The sequence below is a fragment of the Macrobrachium rosenbergii genome, chromosome 43, assembly GCF_040412425.1.
Source record: "Macrobrachium rosenbergii isolate ZJJX-2024 chromosome 43, ASM4041242v1, whole genome shotgun sequence".
Classification (NCBI taxonomy): Eukaryota; Metazoa; Arthropoda; class Malacostraca; order Decapoda; family Palaemonidae; genus Macrobrachium; species Macrobrachium rosenbergii.
The window spans coordinates 51,894,441-51,912,574 of record NC_089783.1 but is presented as its reverse complement, the minus strand read 5'-3'; the positions used below and the strand labels follow the sequence as shown (position 1 = coordinate 51,912,574).

General features: G+C 38.3%; 1 protein-coding gene across 1 annotated transcript in view; it reads right to left on the bottom strand.

Moving 5' to 3' along the window:
- Nucleotides 1–18,134, bottom strand: part of LOC136828900 (solute carrier family 23 member 1-like) — a 35,920-nt gene that overhangs the window by 10,757 nt on the left and 7,029 nt on the right. The window contains exons 2-5 of the mRNA XM_067087218.1: nucleotides 7,111–7,302; nucleotides 4,289–4,446; nucleotides 1,728–1,930; nucleotides 1,146–1,272 (exon numbers count right to left, since the gene is read on the bottom strand). Of these exons, the coding sequence (XP_066943319.1) occupies nucleotides 1,146–1,272; nucleotides 1,728–1,930; nucleotides 4,289–4,446; nucleotides 7,111–7,302 (680 nt within the window). The remainder of the gene's footprint in view (nucleotides 1–1,145; nucleotides 1,273–1,727; nucleotides 1,931–4,288; nucleotides 4,447–7,110; nucleotides 7,303–18,134) is intronic.

Genomic DNA, 18,134 nt, shown 5'->3' with positions numbered 1-18,134 from the left:
TCTCTCTCTCTCTTTGGAAGCATCATCTCAAAGAATAGGTAACTTAATTCGTTACGACGTTCTTGCGCATGAGTACTGCGCTATCAGCATTTTTGTTTTAATAGTTTCTGATACATTCGATTACAAGATGTTAAAGTCATGTAAAGAATGGAAAAGTCATTCATCAACAAGATTCCTTTTTCTTAAAAGTCTGAATGTTTTGTTGCAGACGTAAATTTACTTAGCCATTGGAGAAAAAAATCAGAAATGAAAGCTTAAACCTAATTCCAAAGACTCACAATATTTTATATATATATATATATATATATATATATATATATATATATATATATATATATATATATATATATATATATAATTTTCTGACTCACATCAGGATCGAACCCAGGTCTTTCAATTGAATTGCAAGGGCGCTGCCCTTGGAACCTGAGAGCAACTGCACCCAAGGAATTACCTGGGCAAGCTAACTTCTTTTAGACTTGTATGGCCTAGTGGGCAGCGCCCTTGCCTTTCAATTGAAAGACCTGGGTTCGATCCTGATGTGAGTCAGAAATTTATTTCTGTTCCACACGTGATTGTGTGTTGATTATGTATGTATGTATGTATGTATATGTATGTATATATATATATATATATATATATATATATATATATATATATATATATATATATATATATATAGACCTTATTTAAACTAGATGGTATCTAGTGGAGATATTTATTCAGTAAAACTTCCAAGCTTTCCAGGACTTACAGCCCTCATCGTCCGGTGGTAGATGTAGGCAGATACCATCCAGTTTGAATGAGGTCCAGTTATTAATTAATGCACAGAACGATTGTGTATGTGATAAAGTTTATATATATAGAACGATTATATATATGATAAATATATATTATATATATATATATATATATATATATATATATATATATATATATATATAAACTTTATCACACACACAATCCTTCTGTGCATCACTACAGTTAGTAACAGGACCTCATTCAAACTGGATGGTATCTACCTACAGCAACCACCAAACGATGAGGGCTGTAATATTGTAATGGCAAGATTCGACAATATATATATCAAAAGACCGTATAAATGTTTGCAGTCTCTCACAAGAAAGAAGAGCAAAAGTTCTTACAAGAAAGAGACGCCCCAATGTAGCGCAGCTCTTTCGGCAGCTACGTTGAAGAGCGAAAGACCCACCAAGGCGACCGTTGGAGCAATGGCGAGGGGCGTGATCCAGGCCACAACGATTCCCACGAGCCCTGCGTTTGAAGAAAGCAAAATGCTTTATCTTTTGAGGATCTGGGATGGAAGCCATCGTGCACGATGGAGTTGCATTCCAAGTGAATGAGATCTTATATACAAATACAAACACACATATATAATTTATATATATATTATATTATCAATTACCGTATTCATAGTAAAAAAATGAAGAATAAGACTTCCTAAGAACAAAGTACCACAAAGAAAAACTAAAAAAAGGAGGAAAAGTAATTATCTTTCGACTAATAGTGAACCGCTCCCAAGTTTTTTATTCTGTGACAGTCAGCAACTTCGGGGCACTGCTTTGATGGTTGCTGTAGCACCAGACTCCTAGACTCATCCACCCCGTATAGGGAAGGCTCTGCTTCTTCACTCCTCGTGCCATTACGGCTTAGGCTAGTTGAGGTATTAAATTGCCTATCGTATCAGTATTCACGCTGGAATAACTAACCTGTGAATCCGAGCACCACTTGCAATAACGATGAGACTATGATGGCTCCCTGAACTTCCCTCATTCTGACTTGCCACACTTCCTGCCTTTCGCTCTCCGTCATGTTTTGGAGGGGAAGAGACTGGCAACTCGCGTACCCCGACGTCAGGATGGCTATTGTGGGCACGAGGAAGCTGAATGTCCCGCCTTGTACGATTGGTAACCTGAAAATTTGAGATGCTTGAGTTGGCATAGACAATAAGACGTACTAGGGCTGTTTTCTTTAAGGACCTAGATTTCGGACTAGCAAAATATAAATATGACAGTAATTATTATTATTATTATTATTATTATTATTATTATTATTATTATTATTATTATTATTCAGTAGATGAAACCTATTCATATGGAACAAGCCCATAGGGGCCATTGGCTTGAAATTCAAGCTTCCAAAGAACATGGTGCTCATTAGGAAGTAGTAAGAGGAAGTAAAGAGAAATGCAGAAAGAAGAAATCCCACTTATTGAAAAAGAAAAAAAATAATAAATAGATAAATAGAAAAAATGTATTAAAATGCAAGAAGAATAGTATTAGGGTAAAAATGCATTGCATTTTCGCTTGAACTTCTGTTCCACAGTCCAACGGTGTGAGAAATAAAGAACTTCTGGAACTGACAAGTTCGACAGCGAGGCACATTTACTGCATATTGGTGCTGCTGTTCAACGAATCTGGTCGCTCTCGGCAGATAAAGGGGATCAGGGATCGATTATGTGAAAGATCTCTGTTGAAATACAACTTATGGAAATGTGACAAGCAAGAGACCATCTGTCTATGGGCCAAGTCATAACTTCTACTATTAGGAAGCAGAAACCTACCACCAGAGATAAATCTATGGCAGAAGCAGACATCCACGGAGAACATCATTCTGTTATAAACTAAAACAGGTTGCACTGAGGCCTGTTATAAACAATAGGCCCTAGAACAATTAGCTTTCGTGTGGCATTTGCTGAAACTTTCATTAGATGTTCTCAACAGCTAGATGCGTGTCAAAAGTAATACCAAGAATAGTTAAAGCTTCAGACTCAATCAGGAAAGTTCCATCTACTTGAAGGGGAGGGTAGGGCGGGAAATCTGTACGAGATCTGCTAATCAATAGTGTTTTCGTAAGGATACAAATGTGAATTAACGTTGAGTTAATATCGTTCACCTTAGATTAGCCTACTCGCTGTGTCCTAAGAATCACGGATTTTCACATTGTTCCTGTTGAGACAGGTGTTGCCACGTAATAGTACTAATCAAAAGGCACGTTTTACCTTCAGTAAAAGTAAACAGATGGAAAACTAAATACTGCGTTTAAGCTAAAAAAAAAAAAAAAAGTGTTCTGTTTTGCTTACAAAACAGCAATCAAAAAGACACAACGCATTTATTTTGTTAATCTTTGTCATACAGCCAGGATAGTTTTTTCAACCTGGCATGAATTTTGTCATGCGCTAATCAAAACGAAATATATTCTGATGAAATAGCATGATACTGATTTGGTCTTGATAAGTTTTAGGTTTAGGCATCAAACTTTCATTTGGGCTATATTTTCCTTCACCATAACAAGGTATAAGACTATTGTAAGTCATAACCAAATATGAAAATTGAGTAAATAAGAAATAACACATAATCCATCTCCGGAAGCAATACTGATAAGTGAAGGGTATAAAGAAGAGTTACGATTCCTGATATATATTACTAAAGATACGCTGAAAATCCCTAAGATTTACGAGGATTGCTGCCATCGTCAGAGGGAATTTATCGCAATAAAAATGTTTACATCGTTCCTTCGCTTCAGATAAGCCATTCTTGTGCTGGCACGGGCACCTTGCTCTTGGGCAGTCCCCCCCCCCAAAAAAAAAAAATATATGCACAAGAAATTTATATCAGTTTCCTGTATATCTTATGACAACTAATCTGTCTGGTTTGTTGTGGTTATGCAGCCACGTCCTTCGAGAAACCAGGCTCTCCAGATTCGCCAGGGAAGCTAATAATCCAGACTTATTCCTTTGTCTGAAAGAAAACTAGATGCTTGACCGTCTTGATCCACACTCAGGATAAACGGCCCCTCCCTCCCCCCCAAGCTGTAGATGGGCAGCACAACAGCAACAAACCAGATTGGTCAATATGTTAGATCAAGCAGGAACCTGATATAAATGCTGTCCACGTAAAAATTTTGATTTATTTGCACTCCCTCAAACAATGAAAACAGCAGTATCTTTAGCAACACATCAAAAATTGCACTCAAAGCAACGGTCTAATTTTATCCTCACGCAAAAGTGCTGAACTTTCTCAGTTTTGAGATTTATCATCGCAAAAGAATACGAATCACGCGGAAGAGAATTTTCCTGCCATAACCAACTCCGCGTAAGTGCTGCAAAAACCAATGGTCGACCATGTGCGCCTACAGAACTGTTTCCACCGACCTGCAAACAGCCTGTACAATCTCCTGCAAATGACGGCGAAAACAGAACCTCTCAGAATCAGTTACAAACATTCAAATAACAAATATATAAAAGGAGTTACTAATATGACATACATACCTCACACCAAAAGTGCACTGCAGAAGTGTCACAACACCAGACACGAAAAAGATGGTGGAGATTAAAGCGCCTCGGGCAGGGTCGTTGTCGTCGACGCACATTAGCGGTGTTAAAATGAAGGGGATGGTGATGGTCGAGCCGACCATGGTCAAGTAGTGCTGTTGGAAGAGACGAACGATGTCATTCAAAGTTACGCACGCGCAACGGAGGTCATGAGTTGCTTGAATGGATACCACGCATATCCAGAATATGCGAATACAATTGTGATCGCATTTATGTAACATTTAGACCTACTTATTTTCGCTAGACATATGATGTACATTTAACAGGGTATAGTCTGTCTTTCGTCATACAACTGAAGAATTTAGAAGACTTTGAAAAATGAATCCTATAATGGCTGATTGCGGATGAAATGCGATGATATTATGTAACGAAATCACACCCCATTAAAATTTCCTTCCCTGCAAGGCCTCAGAAAGAAATAAAATAGGCATTGGCTCAATAGCAAAGAGCTCCTCAACTGGGCCTGAATGGAATGAAAGATATACCGAACCGATTGACCCTCGCCATTGTGGCTTCCAGATTGAATAGGGAATTGTGAATTATGGTGCGTCCTGTAACCGGTACACAGTCAAGAATTATCTGTGAGTATTATCGTGCTATCCAGTTGTTTGTGCTTTACAGATATTAGATTTGTATGTTATTCGTTGCGTTGTTGTTCTTCTCTTGTTGTTTAATATCAAACATAATTTATTTTACTGGGACGTCAGATTATCGTACAAGTAAAACTCGTTGAGGCGTGAGATGCCTGTCACGTTTGCTTAGCTTAAATAAACTATTCTTGACGAAGAAATTCTCACTTAGGTTCATAGACTATCTCCAACAATGAAAAATTACCTTAAAAACAATGAAAAATGACCTGTATCTAAAATGTTTTGATTCTTGTAATTCACTGCAATGTTACCTCAGGTCACAGTCAATTCCCATTTTCACGGCCAGCGTCAATAAGCTGCCTGGTTCAATAATAGCAGTAACCTTTAGTTTCTTTGACACCTTACATTATGTTTACCAATAATCCTTTAATCCTACCACATTTACAATAGCCTCGTTTTCTTTGATTCATTTTCTAAGGGAAACGTACCCAAGGCTCAAGCAATTACATCGGCGCAGTTGTTCAAGGAGAAAAGTAATAAATCGTTCATTTAGCCTAGCATAAATCGTGCTGTGTAAGTCTCATCAATCCCTAACTGAAATAATAATAGTGGTTGTAAGCCATGTCATATAAATCAATATAAATACTACTTAAAACGGAGAGAAACAGGGTACAACGGAACGTCCTTGATATTATCCTATTTTACAACTGTGTCAAAGAAAGATGAAAATACTGCCATGGTTCTGTTATCGGATTTTATAACAGGATTATGGTATGGAAGATCGGTGGGACTGTTGAATGATGACCCAAATTTAGCTACATTCATAAGAAATAGAATGTCAAAAACAAAAATATTAATATGTCATGCTTTCAACAATGACCTAAATAAGATATATGATGACCCAAATTTAGTTACATTCATAAGAAATAGAATGTCAAAAACAAAAATATTAATATGTCATGCTTTCAACAATGACCTAAATAAGATATTTACAAAAGACTACCTGTACAATATAATATAGAGAAAGGGATTGATAAAATGTGAAATTGAAAAGAAATACTATTGTATTATAAAGACTAGTTAATATTAAATATTATATACATATAAAAAGTCTATGTAGAAAAAGAATCCTAAATTAGGGAAAAAGTAAAATTAAAAAAATGTATGTAAACATTATATTCGTGTAAGTAGAAAAGTTATCATTGTAAAATTATGTAAATACTGTGAAACAACTATAAAAGTGCATTAATGTATTTTTCTAATAAAAGATAAAAAAAAAGATATCCTATATATCATGTGTCTCTTCTGGTAAATGTTTTTATTTGTTTGTGTGTGCATTTGTGTTTATTTTGGCATAAATTTAACAAAGATGCTGTACTAACTTTAATGAATAATATAAATCCAAACAAAGATTCTATACCAGTAATCGTTTGTAATCAATGTAATTAATTATATAAGTCCAAATACAGAAATGTCTGGAAGGAAGAATTGTGTGCTAGTTGCGTGCGGAGAATAACTTTGCCGATTGTTTTAAGACCTCCAAATTAAGATTATTTTCCGGTTGCCTGTGTCAAGTAGGTTATTGAACGGATCAGGGTTCCAAGAATTGCCACTCTGATAAAAAGATATCTCTCAAACCATGCACACGCAATTTATTCCCTCCAAAGCTTCTATCCTCTTAGGAGTTGGGGAGGAGGAGGACGGGGGGCTGGGGGGGAGAGGTGCGAGAAAGGTACAGCCTTCCGAGAGTTTTTAATAGGTATCTAGAATGAGACTGCTAGCTCCACGGCTTTTGTCTTTACTGCTATAGACTCTGATACTCATTTACTGTACGGCTGATGGGAAGTGAGTCAAGAACAATACACCGACCTTACAAACAAGAGCAACACCCCGTTGCTTAGACACTTTGGTTGCGCACAATCGTACATACATATGTATATGTAGGTATACACACTCCTGCACACACACACATATATATAGACAGGTATATATATATGGTTGTATATACGTTTATGTGCGTCTGTAAACTAGCGCTAGCAATTGCACTAATGTAAATAAGCCTTTATCAACAGGACAGTGAATGCTCTGTCGCATATCAACTCGCAGTTGCTATTCTCCACCACTGCCAACTTCTGCACTTCATCCTTTAAGTAGCAACGATCAGCGTACCTGCATCCCGAGGAGAATACACATGTACCACGGAGGCGTGTCATCAAGGCCGTAGAGAAGTTCCATATCACCAGTATCAGCTTTAGACTCATTCAGAGCTTCTTCTTGCGTCTCCGGTAACTCTGCCACCGCGCTGGAAATGCCGTCCGCCTTTTTGAGTTCCCCATTTCTCTCCGACTCTGTCTCCGTTTCCTGTAAAACAAAATTACAGATGAAAACATGGGAATCAGGAAAATTCACAAAAGAATCTTTTACGCGCTGACATCAGTCAAACTTACAGTATCTTTCGCGTTCACATGTGACCCATGATCTTTTTCCCCCCATAGGGGAGTACCGCCGTTAGTGCACCTCACGCGATGCGCTGTAGGCATTCCTTAAGGTTCTTCGCAGCGTCCCTTCGGCCCCTAGCTGCAGCCCCTTTCATTCCTTTTACTGTGTGTCCGTTCATAGTCTCTTCCATCTTACTTTCCACCCTCTCCTACCAATTGATTCTGTTATGTATGTAGGCTGTGTTATGTAACATCGTCGGTAGACACGTTCAGTTCAGACCTCTTGTACTAGCATTGCATAATGCATAAATTTATAAGTATACACAATTATTATTGTGCTTAGTATTGAGTCAGACACAAAGGCTTCGATCCTGTAAGTTCTACCTCGTGTAGGATATGATTCCTTACTGCATATTCAGCTCCGATGCTCATATGTTTGTTATGATTATATTATATATACACTGTATTTTGTATACGCGCTTACCGCCTTCTTCAAAATGTCCGCCCTGTAATAAAGACGCAACAAAGAAGTGATCTAATACCACAGATGGGATTCAACCTCGAACACTAGAAGACCATCATTCTCTTCCCACAGGTAAGAGTAAAGAATTGTAGTATGTGTTATATTTGCTAACGCACGCGTCAGATTCAAAGTACAACTGCAATGTTTTCCTCCTGTTACACCTTTCATAGACCAGGCTGTAAATGAGCTAGGTACCACTTGGTAGGAGAATTTATCTCATGCGGTTTTTCTAGACCAGAATTTCATGAGGATTAAGAATATCTTGGGTGAAAAACCCAAATCCTGAACGCAATACCCGAAAAACAGGGTTCTTTCCGGGGGGGTCCATTATTAATGAAAAAATACCACAAGTTACATTTAAACACAAATAAGACAAAAAAATAAATTTTTATTAACCTCAAAAGTTAAACCCAGTTAGATAATTAAGCCTTATATATATGATGAGGTAACGATGTGGGGGTGGGGGGGGTAGTAGGGAGGGTCTCTAAATGACCCCCGATTTAAGAAACATCGTGATATTCTGATCTAGAAATACCACCTGAAATAAATTCTTTCTTTCAAAAACTTTTTACAAGAGATTTTATTCATGTTTACTGCTTATCATTAAATTAATAACATTGTTCACAGTTCAAATGATCTCAGACATTAATAAGGCGTCAGCTCTTATTTCTTTTACAGGCTGTGAAAATAGTGAGAACAGATAGTAGCCTCTGCATCTTGAAATGTGTCATTCATTACCCTTCCGAAGCAAAGTACAGTCCAGTTGGGAAAGAATTTACATGCTGAACAATGTTCAACTGTTCCGGCTGATATCCAGCCATGGCGTTTCCGGTGTTCATTGACCCCGTGTTACAAGAAATTCACGATGTTTATCTCTTAATCCAAGGCTATAGAAGGTGATAAAAATGCTGCAACTTATGATGATGGTAAGCCAGGTGGCGGAAGACACAGAGAAAGCACCGGCAATTTTTTTCCCAGATACTGTTTCTTCTGAAAATGTTTCAGAAAGAGGAAAAAATCAAGCAACAGGCTGAGGCCAAGAATGATTCAGATATGTTACCACACGTGAGAGGCACTAATTGATTGCTAAATAAATCCAGGTGCATGATAGTTGCTACAAGAAATATATCAGGGAAAATTATGATACCACAAACTGTAGCAGAGAAAGCCTCTTAAATGGATACTCAACCATGCCAGTCAACCAGAGAATACAAGTAACTTGAGGACATTCTCAAATTTGTCTTTTCTGACAAATGATCCCTTTTCTCTGCATCCTCAAAAGTTCAAGCGAAGATGCAATGCATTACGGACCTAAAGCGATTCTCTTTGTATTTCTGCTGTTACTTCTTTCAAATGAACTCCATATTCATTGGAAGCTTGAATTTCAAGTCAACTACCATTGTGGGCTTGTTCCATACGAATAGGTTCCATCTCCTGAATAATGATAATGGTACATATCAAAGTCTGTGCAACGATTTTCTGTGGAAGTCTCTTAACCCGGAAATTGTCTGTCCTTTAAAAAAAAAAAATATCGGTTATAAACTAAATTTTTGGCAAGAATAATGGCCGGGAAACCACCTAACTCTAGTAAACTCCGGTGCACTACTCGCTCATAACAGGATAATTGAAGGGATTATTTCAAAGACACGGAAGTTCAGTGTAAGTTCCATGACAATGCAAGTGATTAAGATGTTCTTACATAATAATTGTAAATGAAACGTTAGGCGCTGAGATAATCAGAGATAGCCACACAGAAGTATATCGACTGGTGATAACAGTAGGTACCAGAGAGAGAGAGAGAGAGAGGACAAAACTAATGGAAAAACTATTGAAGACAACAACAACAAACCATGAAATGAGAGAGAGAGAGAAAGAGAAAGAGAGAGAGAGAGAGAGGACAAAAGAGAAAAGAGAAGGACAAAACTAATGGAAAAAGAGATTGAAGACAAATAACAACAAGCCTAATGAAAAAATTGAAGACAAATAACAACAAGCCATGAAATTAGAGAGAGAGAAAGAGAAAGAGAGAGAGAGAGAGAGGACAAAACTAATGGAAAAACTATATAAGACACATAACCACAACCCATGAAATGAGAGAGAGAGAGAAAGAGAGAGAGAGAGAGAGAGAGAGAGAGAGAGAGGAGAGAGAGAGGGGGGGAGAGAAAGTATACCTTGTTTTACCAGACCACTGAGCTGATTAACAGCTCTCCTAGGGCTGGCCGAAGGATTAGACTTATTTTACGTGGCTAAGAACCAATTGGTTACTTAGCAAGGGGACCTACAACTTACTGTGGAATCCGAACAACATTATAGCGAGAAATGAATTTCTATCACCAGAAATAAATTCCTCTAACTCTTCATTAGCCGGCCGGAGAATCAGAGGAATTTATTTCTGGTGATAGAAATCCATTTCTCGTCATAATGTGGTTCGGATTCCACAATAAGCTGTAGGTCCCGTTGCTAGGTAACCAATTGGTTCTTAGCCACGTAAAATAAGTCTCATCCTTCGGGCCAGCCCTAGGAGAGCTGTTAATCAGCTCAGTGGTCTGGTTAAACTAACTTAACTTTTTACACATAACGACGATTTGCGAAAACGGGAATGAAGTGATTATATGAAAGAAAAAGAAAAAATAAAGGAATAAAAACACTTACATAATAAGCCACTGTCAACAAAACAATGGACTTCTATGTAATTTCCGGTCCCACACAATACCAGGTGGGTTTCATTCGAAGTTTTTTTTTTATTGCAGGACCCATTAAACGTCATTGTATGGGTCTTCGCCGTGGGAGGGATTGCTGGGGGTTGACTTAGATACACGAAAGAATAACATCTAAACGACGCTATTTAGTTAACAACATGATGGCCAAGATTTCATGGTCGAGCAAATCAAAAAAAGTGTAATTTCTTCCTTGTTGGTCACCTTATTTTACTTCGTTACTTTTATTTCCTTATAACTCCACTTCTCTCTGCCTTATTTCCAAGGTACAAGTTACCTGATTTCACTGCAATATAATTATTGTTAAATCCTTAAACTCTTTATGCTCCCAATCAGGATATTTTTTGTAATTTATTCAGATTTCTGTCTCATTCCGGTGCGACTCAAGTCGAAATCACCCGCTCCCGTAGGGCAGTAGTGCCGTCAGTGCACCTCACGCGGTGCACTGTAGGCATAGCTTGAGTGTCTTTGCAGCGTCCCTATTCGGCCCCTAGCTGCAACCCCTTTTCATTCCTTTTACATTGCTTCCGTTCACATTCTCTTTCTTCCATCTTGCTATCCACCCTCTCCTAACAATTGTTTCTTAGTGCAACTGCGAGGTTTTCTTCCTGTTACACCTTTCAAACCTTTCTGCTGTCGTAGGTCCCAGCGCCTGGGTTTTGGCCTGAATTCTGTACTCCATTCGAAGTCGCCCACGCGCCACTCCAGTAGTCTGGTCTGATCTTCCAGACTATTTAATCACAGCGGACAAGGTGTCTGTTGTCTTCCGATTTCTGTTAGGATTGGGGACTGGTGCTTCATCTTATCGGAATGGAATGGAATATAAAATTTAGGCCAAAGGCCAAGCACTGTGACCTCTGAGGTCATGCAGCGCTGAAAGGGAATCGAGTTAAAAATATTTCAAAAGGGTAACAGGAGGAAAACCTTCCAATTGCACTATGTAACAATTGTTAGGAGAGGGTGGAAAGTAAGATGGAAGAAGGAGAATAAGAACTGAGGTACAGCAAAAGGAATGAAAAGGGTTGCAGCTAGAGGCCTAAGGGACGCTGCATATGACCAATACGGGGTCTGCATCTTAGCCTGCGGACACGCAGAGTAAATCCAAGAGAAAGCGCATCACAAGTGGGTTAAAGAGTGGTAAGCAAAATGAATTGAACCATCTCATGATACACTGACTGCTCAGTGAACTGAAACTTAACTTTTGAATACAAGAGGAATTTCTAATGTGTTTCACTGGTGCTGTAGCAATTCAGTGAAAAACGTAACATTATTTGCCAAATTCAGATTACTTATAGGTTACGACCAATTGTTTTCAACAACATATCAATGATCTCAAACCTTCAAGCCAGGTCAGATAATTATTCTACGTAACATTGGACGCAGTTTGATAGACACCTTATTCTTGGCTGCATTCGGACTCTCATAGGTAACTGGTGTCTTAATTTTTTACATGAAATTTACTCATTCTCTTGTAATATAATATTGGGAGCTTCAGTTCACATATATTTAATTACTTTAAAGCAACGAGGAGAAATGTAGACTAGAAAAAAATATATTGAACTTATTTACAAATTCCAAGGGGGTTAGGCTGGGAAAAGATGACCTCAAATATCTCTACAGAGTTTATTCTACTGAAATGCATCTCCACTTGTAAGTAGCTCAATGACAGCAATGGCTCTCGAGCGCAGGCAGACTGGATGAATAAAAATCAGAAATGGGGACTCCTGGAACAGGAAAAGTTAGAAGGGCAAACAAGATAACAGTAAATAAAATATAGAAGTGACGGCTCTGTTTTCTTTTTTCAAATTGATCCACAGGAGGAGAGGAGAGGCCGTTAAGTCTCGGCCAGTACCCGGGGAAAGGGGCGACCATTTCAGTTTGAGGAGAACTGGGCCACTCTGACTACACTACAGTACAGTATCTCCACCGCCACACAACTTAACTGACATTTTCTATGGCGGACAACGTAGGGATACGAAATATCAGTCTTCAGACTAAAGCGACCTCAAAGACCAACTGATCCCAAATTTGTACTCGCCCAACTGCAGTAAACAGCTGGGAAGAAAGAATCACAAGCGCAGTGGCCGCAGTACAGATGTGTGGCCTTGACTACTTCCATTGCAGTAGTTTATTAGATAAGAGGTTTCCTTCGCTTCATCGCTCCCTCTTGCTTGATCAGGACATACTGCTACCAAACTGTCCCTCTTACTGACGGCCACCGTAAGATCTAAATGGGTTTGTAACCCTATTTGTTTTATTTCTCGTTTTCATTTTTGGCCACTTTTCATTTTCTCATTCCCGATCGTTCTGGAGCCCGATGTACATCCGAATCAGTCTAACAACACCTTTCTGTACTCTATCTCCGTTGAAAATACTCTCTCATCCATTTTAAAATTCTTACCCAACCAACATTGAAATAAAAATATACTAATCTACATTAACAGAACTTCACCTCTTCAGCTGCTTACTAAACATAAAGAGATTTTACGCCAGCTTAAAAGAATTGCAAAGAAAATTAGTAGTCAGTTCACTAATATATATATATATATATATATATATATATATATATATATATATATATATATATATATATATATATATATATATATATATATACTGTCTGTATATTGTATACATATGGAACCATTCAGAACTATTGACCCAGCAATCTCTTACTACTGCTAGCATGATGTTTAGGCCTATTAGGGTCATTGTAATCAAGGAATGGCTGCGCTCTTTCAAATAAAAAAAAATAACTTCAAAGCATATAAGTGAACACGTTATTCAATTTGACGAGAACATCTCACTAACCTTATCTGTGTTTGTGCAGAAGCAAGAGGTAATTGTTAAGTCTTCGTCAGTTGTAAAAAGCGTCTTATCATTGCAACTTAGCATGGGAATATAAATATCCTCATTTCCAACTCCTGGTCCCTTTGATCGCTCGACTTTCATCATTTCTTGATAAAGACGAAATGCTTTACCACTCGATGTTGAAACCAGTGTGTCCACAAGACTTGTGTGCTCTACGGGAGATACTGAGCAACTGAACCGCTTTGCCAGATAAACTTAGGGCCGCCAAGCGCGTCCAGGTATACCTGCCCTGGTCTGCCTGCACAGGTGGACCTGTGCAGGCATTCCTTCACCACTAACGATTCAGGTTTTTTTTTTTTCTAAGTTCTTTGTTGTACAGACGGTGCTCTGGCAATAATTGACTTTCTGTTAACAACAGAGGACAGTAAGTGTCTGAAAAATGACGTCCAGTGAACGAGTGGCTCTCATTCATTAACATTTGATGTTAATAATATACAAATATGCGTTGTCAACTGTTGTGTTATTTTGTTCCATAACTGTTGAATACCATTTTGCTCTCATTTTAAAACTGACTTACATACTGTACATGATGCATAATCGTGAGTAAACGGAAGTAGGCCTATTCTTGTTTTGCATTACTCCGCTAATTTGACTATTCATTGTCATTTAAAAACTGACTTGCATATATATGGTTTATAACCATGAATATGCTGTACATGGGCATACAAGGACACTGTCTTGCCAGCAGGAGAATCAAAATCCTTCAGTTTTTCGACTAATTCAAAATTTGCAGCCTTTTATTTTAATGTGTTATGATAGTCTTTAAATTTTAATTACCCAAGACAAGGCTCATTCTTATAGATTTCAGTGAAATCTTCAAGACATTCAGGAATGATGCTGCAATTTTCAGCCTTCATTATTCAGTTATTTTACCTGTGGAAAAATTGCAAAATTATAAATATATATTAATCTGGCATCAGCTGTTAAAAAAATTTAAAAATTAATAAATCCATTACAACATTAACTTGGGTATAAGTGCTTTTAAAGTCAATGAAGAACAGCTTTCTGTTCCCGACTGAAACGTCCTCTCCACCCAAGAACGGGACGAAAATTGAGCAAAAAAGAGCTAGGGTTGCCAGGTTTTCTGGATGGGAAAAGGCCAACATTGAGCCAATTACAATTACAAAGGGCCAGCCCCTTTGTAGAAAAAGGCTAAAAAATATGGCATTTAAGGCCAGCCTTTTTACCCATAGTAGCTGAATATATATAGACTTATAAATCAAATTTCAGCAGCTCGTGGATTATTTGCCAAGTCTTTGAATAGAAACACGGTTCATGCAGCATTTCAGGATAAGAAAAGAGTAATTCTATTGTGTTACAAAGTTTTAATCACTAATGCGTTACAGAAATATGAAAGAAGAAAACAAAACACCAATGTGTTCTGTGAAAGAGGAAGACAAAGCAGTTCTTATCTATCTGCTGACTCATCGACAAGTAAAGAAAACATCTGTCTTTTAGTACCTTCTTCAAGCTCAGCACGATAACCAAATGCAATAACCTCTGTCATCAACTTGCTACACTTGGTTCGACGAATTTCGATTTTCCCGAGAGGGCTTTCCTCTCCATTCCGTCTTATAACCTCGCTAAGATGGTCAACGGAAAATGTAGAACAATGACAGCGAACTGCAGTTGCTAATTCTAGTTCGGTTCTTCTTACATCATCCGATGTGCTTGGAGTAAAACACTCGAGCAAGGATGTTGATGAAATAGCTCTCACATTTTTCTGATGCTTTTCTGTCGTTTCATGGTTATGCTTCGCTGATAACCCAAGGTTTAAGTTTGATCGACAGAGTTTGCAAAGTGCCTCCCTTGATCTATCACGTGACCACTTGCCTCCTGAACCCAAACAAACTTTTCCTCCCAATCATTTCTGTATTTTCTTGCAGAGTCATAGGAACACTTCCACATTTTTGGCATCTTGATGTCCAAAGTGCACACTGTTAACGAATGCAATGTCTCCAATGTCTAGTCTCGGATTGGCTTACAGAGTCAGCAACTGTGTTAACATGACTTTGTTGTTATGCGGGAAGTGAACGGGAATGCAACATGAACCATACAGCCAGAGTGACATGTCTATGTAAGCAACGTTTGAAATAGATACCACTTGACGTGTAATGCGTGCTTGAATGTTGCAGGTATGTGTAATGCGTACGTGAATTGTTACAAGGCCAGTATTATCTAGGTATAAACTCTAATGAAAAGCGAGTAACACAAAAAATAAAAGTGTACTATGTGCTAAGAAGGACTGATTAAAAAAAATGAAAAATAAGGAAAAAGTATAGTATCACAACCTTCCGAAACAATTATTCGAGAAACTGGAAAATACAATCTTAAATGGTATGAGCGCATTCACCTTACAAAGGCCCTAATTAGATTACCAAATATGCTAAAAAGGCCAACCAGTAATTTTAAGGCCAAAACCTTGTAAAAAGCCAAAAAAAGTGCCAGCTTTACTAAATAGGCCAGCTTGGAAATTTGGAAGGCCAACCAGTCTCAAAAAGGCCAAATTTGAGGGTTTTGGCCTGAAAAAGGAGCTCAGGTCGCCTGTGCAGGCAGAAGAAACGGTGCAGGTTATTCACAATAACGTTCAGGTGTGTCTGCACAGGTCAGCTGTGCAAAAGTTAAGTATACCTTAGTTTTACCAGACCACTGAGCTAATTAACAGCTCTCCTAGGGCTGGCCCGAAGGCATACCTGAACGCTAGTGGCGGCCTCTAACGTTCAGGTATTCCCGCGCAGGTCTGCCTGCAGTCAACCTTCACTAGCATTCGGGTACACCTGCGTAGGTCTGCCTGCACAGTCGACCTGTGCAGGCACACCTGAACGTTAATGTGGACAACCTGCACTGTTTTCTCTGCTTGCACAGGCAACTTGAGCAAAGAGTTCTTCTCAATCGACATGGCTGCGTCGAAACGATCTGCGCAGGCGCACCTGAATGTTAGTGAGGGCGAGGGAGTCCAGTAGCCCACGGTCCACCTTTTTTGCTCAGTTGATCAGTTCCCTTCCGTCCTTGGAAGAAGCGTGTTCCAGTCAGAAACAGAAACTGCTGAACTTCATTAAATCTAGAAGTTTTAAACGTGAATTAATAATGTATCAGAGTTATTTATTTTTTTTATATATAATTGACGGGGTTGTTAGATTAATATATATTCATAATTTCGCAGTTTTTCCACAGAAAGAATAATTGTGCATATTGAAGTCTGCAAGTGGCAGCATCATTCCTGAATGCCTTGAAGATTTCATTGAAACCCATGAGAATGAGCCTTTTCTTGGGCAGGTAAAATCAAAGACTATCATAACAGAGTAAAAAAAAAAAGAGAGGTCTGCATATTCTAAATTAGTCGAAAAACCAAGGGAAACTGATCCAGCTGTCGACAAGGTTAGTATATTTATCCAAGGTTATAAACCATACATGCAAGGCAGTTTTTAAAAGGCGAATAGATATTCAACATAGGCCTATTCTTGGTTTACATTACTATGTGCGCCTGTTCACGGTATGCATCATGTGCGTATTGCAGTTTAAAATAACACAAAACTACTCGACTTATTAATAAAACAATAGTAGATTATGTACGTTCATTCATTGTTAACATCATATGTTAACAATGAATAATAGACAATCCTTCACTGGACGTCTTTCTTTAGAAGTTTATCACTTTTTCGTTGCTGTTAGCGAGCCAGCCATTGACAGAGCATCGTCTGTTGAGGCCACGGGAGCTGCAGCACACTTAGATGATAGATAGTGAAGATGAATAATGGATTCAAGGTTGAAGTGTTTACCCGGTGCACTGAGGACCACATTATTGTAGCCTAATCAGTTAAAACTTCGACTTTTTTTGCAGTGGTACACATAACACTTTCATCCAGAATTTCGTCTTGTAGATAATGCAATTTAGTCTGGAGGTCTATACACCAGCGTCTAGACAGGCTCCGACACCCATAGGAGCAATTTTCCATCGAAAATAACTTTGTGGGGATTGAAAGAATGCAACCTACTTGCGTTGGCGCACCCTCTTACTCAAGCACAGTGTACTCACTGGGAGGGAGCGTACGCCTTGTTAAAAATAATTAACTTGCACTGGTTCAAGATGAAGACCCCTTACCCCCTCCTCTCTCTCTCTCTCAATGTCATGATTATGAGACTTTTACTACGGTTTAAGTCTGCTTTTAAGAAACGCAAAAGTTGTAAGCCTAAAAATACACGAGATATCCACGTAAAGAGAAGCGCACTTACAGATAAACAATCCTGGACGCCTTATCTGCCTCAATTACATTATCGCTGTGAGCTGGCTATCTGGTTCTCTTCTGTTTTGTGACCGAAGGTAATTTATAACGTAATTGCGATTACGTGCTTTTTTTTTTTTTTTTTTTAGATTTTGCCAGAATTTATGACCGTCTTTTAATGTTCGTGTAAAGGGTAAACTGGTACCTATAAGCGATTTTATACTTCGTCAAAACAGTAGAAAAATAGGAAATCGGTAGCGTTTGGAATCAGAGTGAAGAAAGAAGCAGATGAATTTCATTTCATCAGATATTTTGTAAATATAATATTAAAGGGAAGGAACAGCAGTAAATTTTTATATTCCTTATCAAATCTAACCTCTCTCTCTCTCTCTCTCTCTCTCTCTCTCTCTCTCTCTCTCTC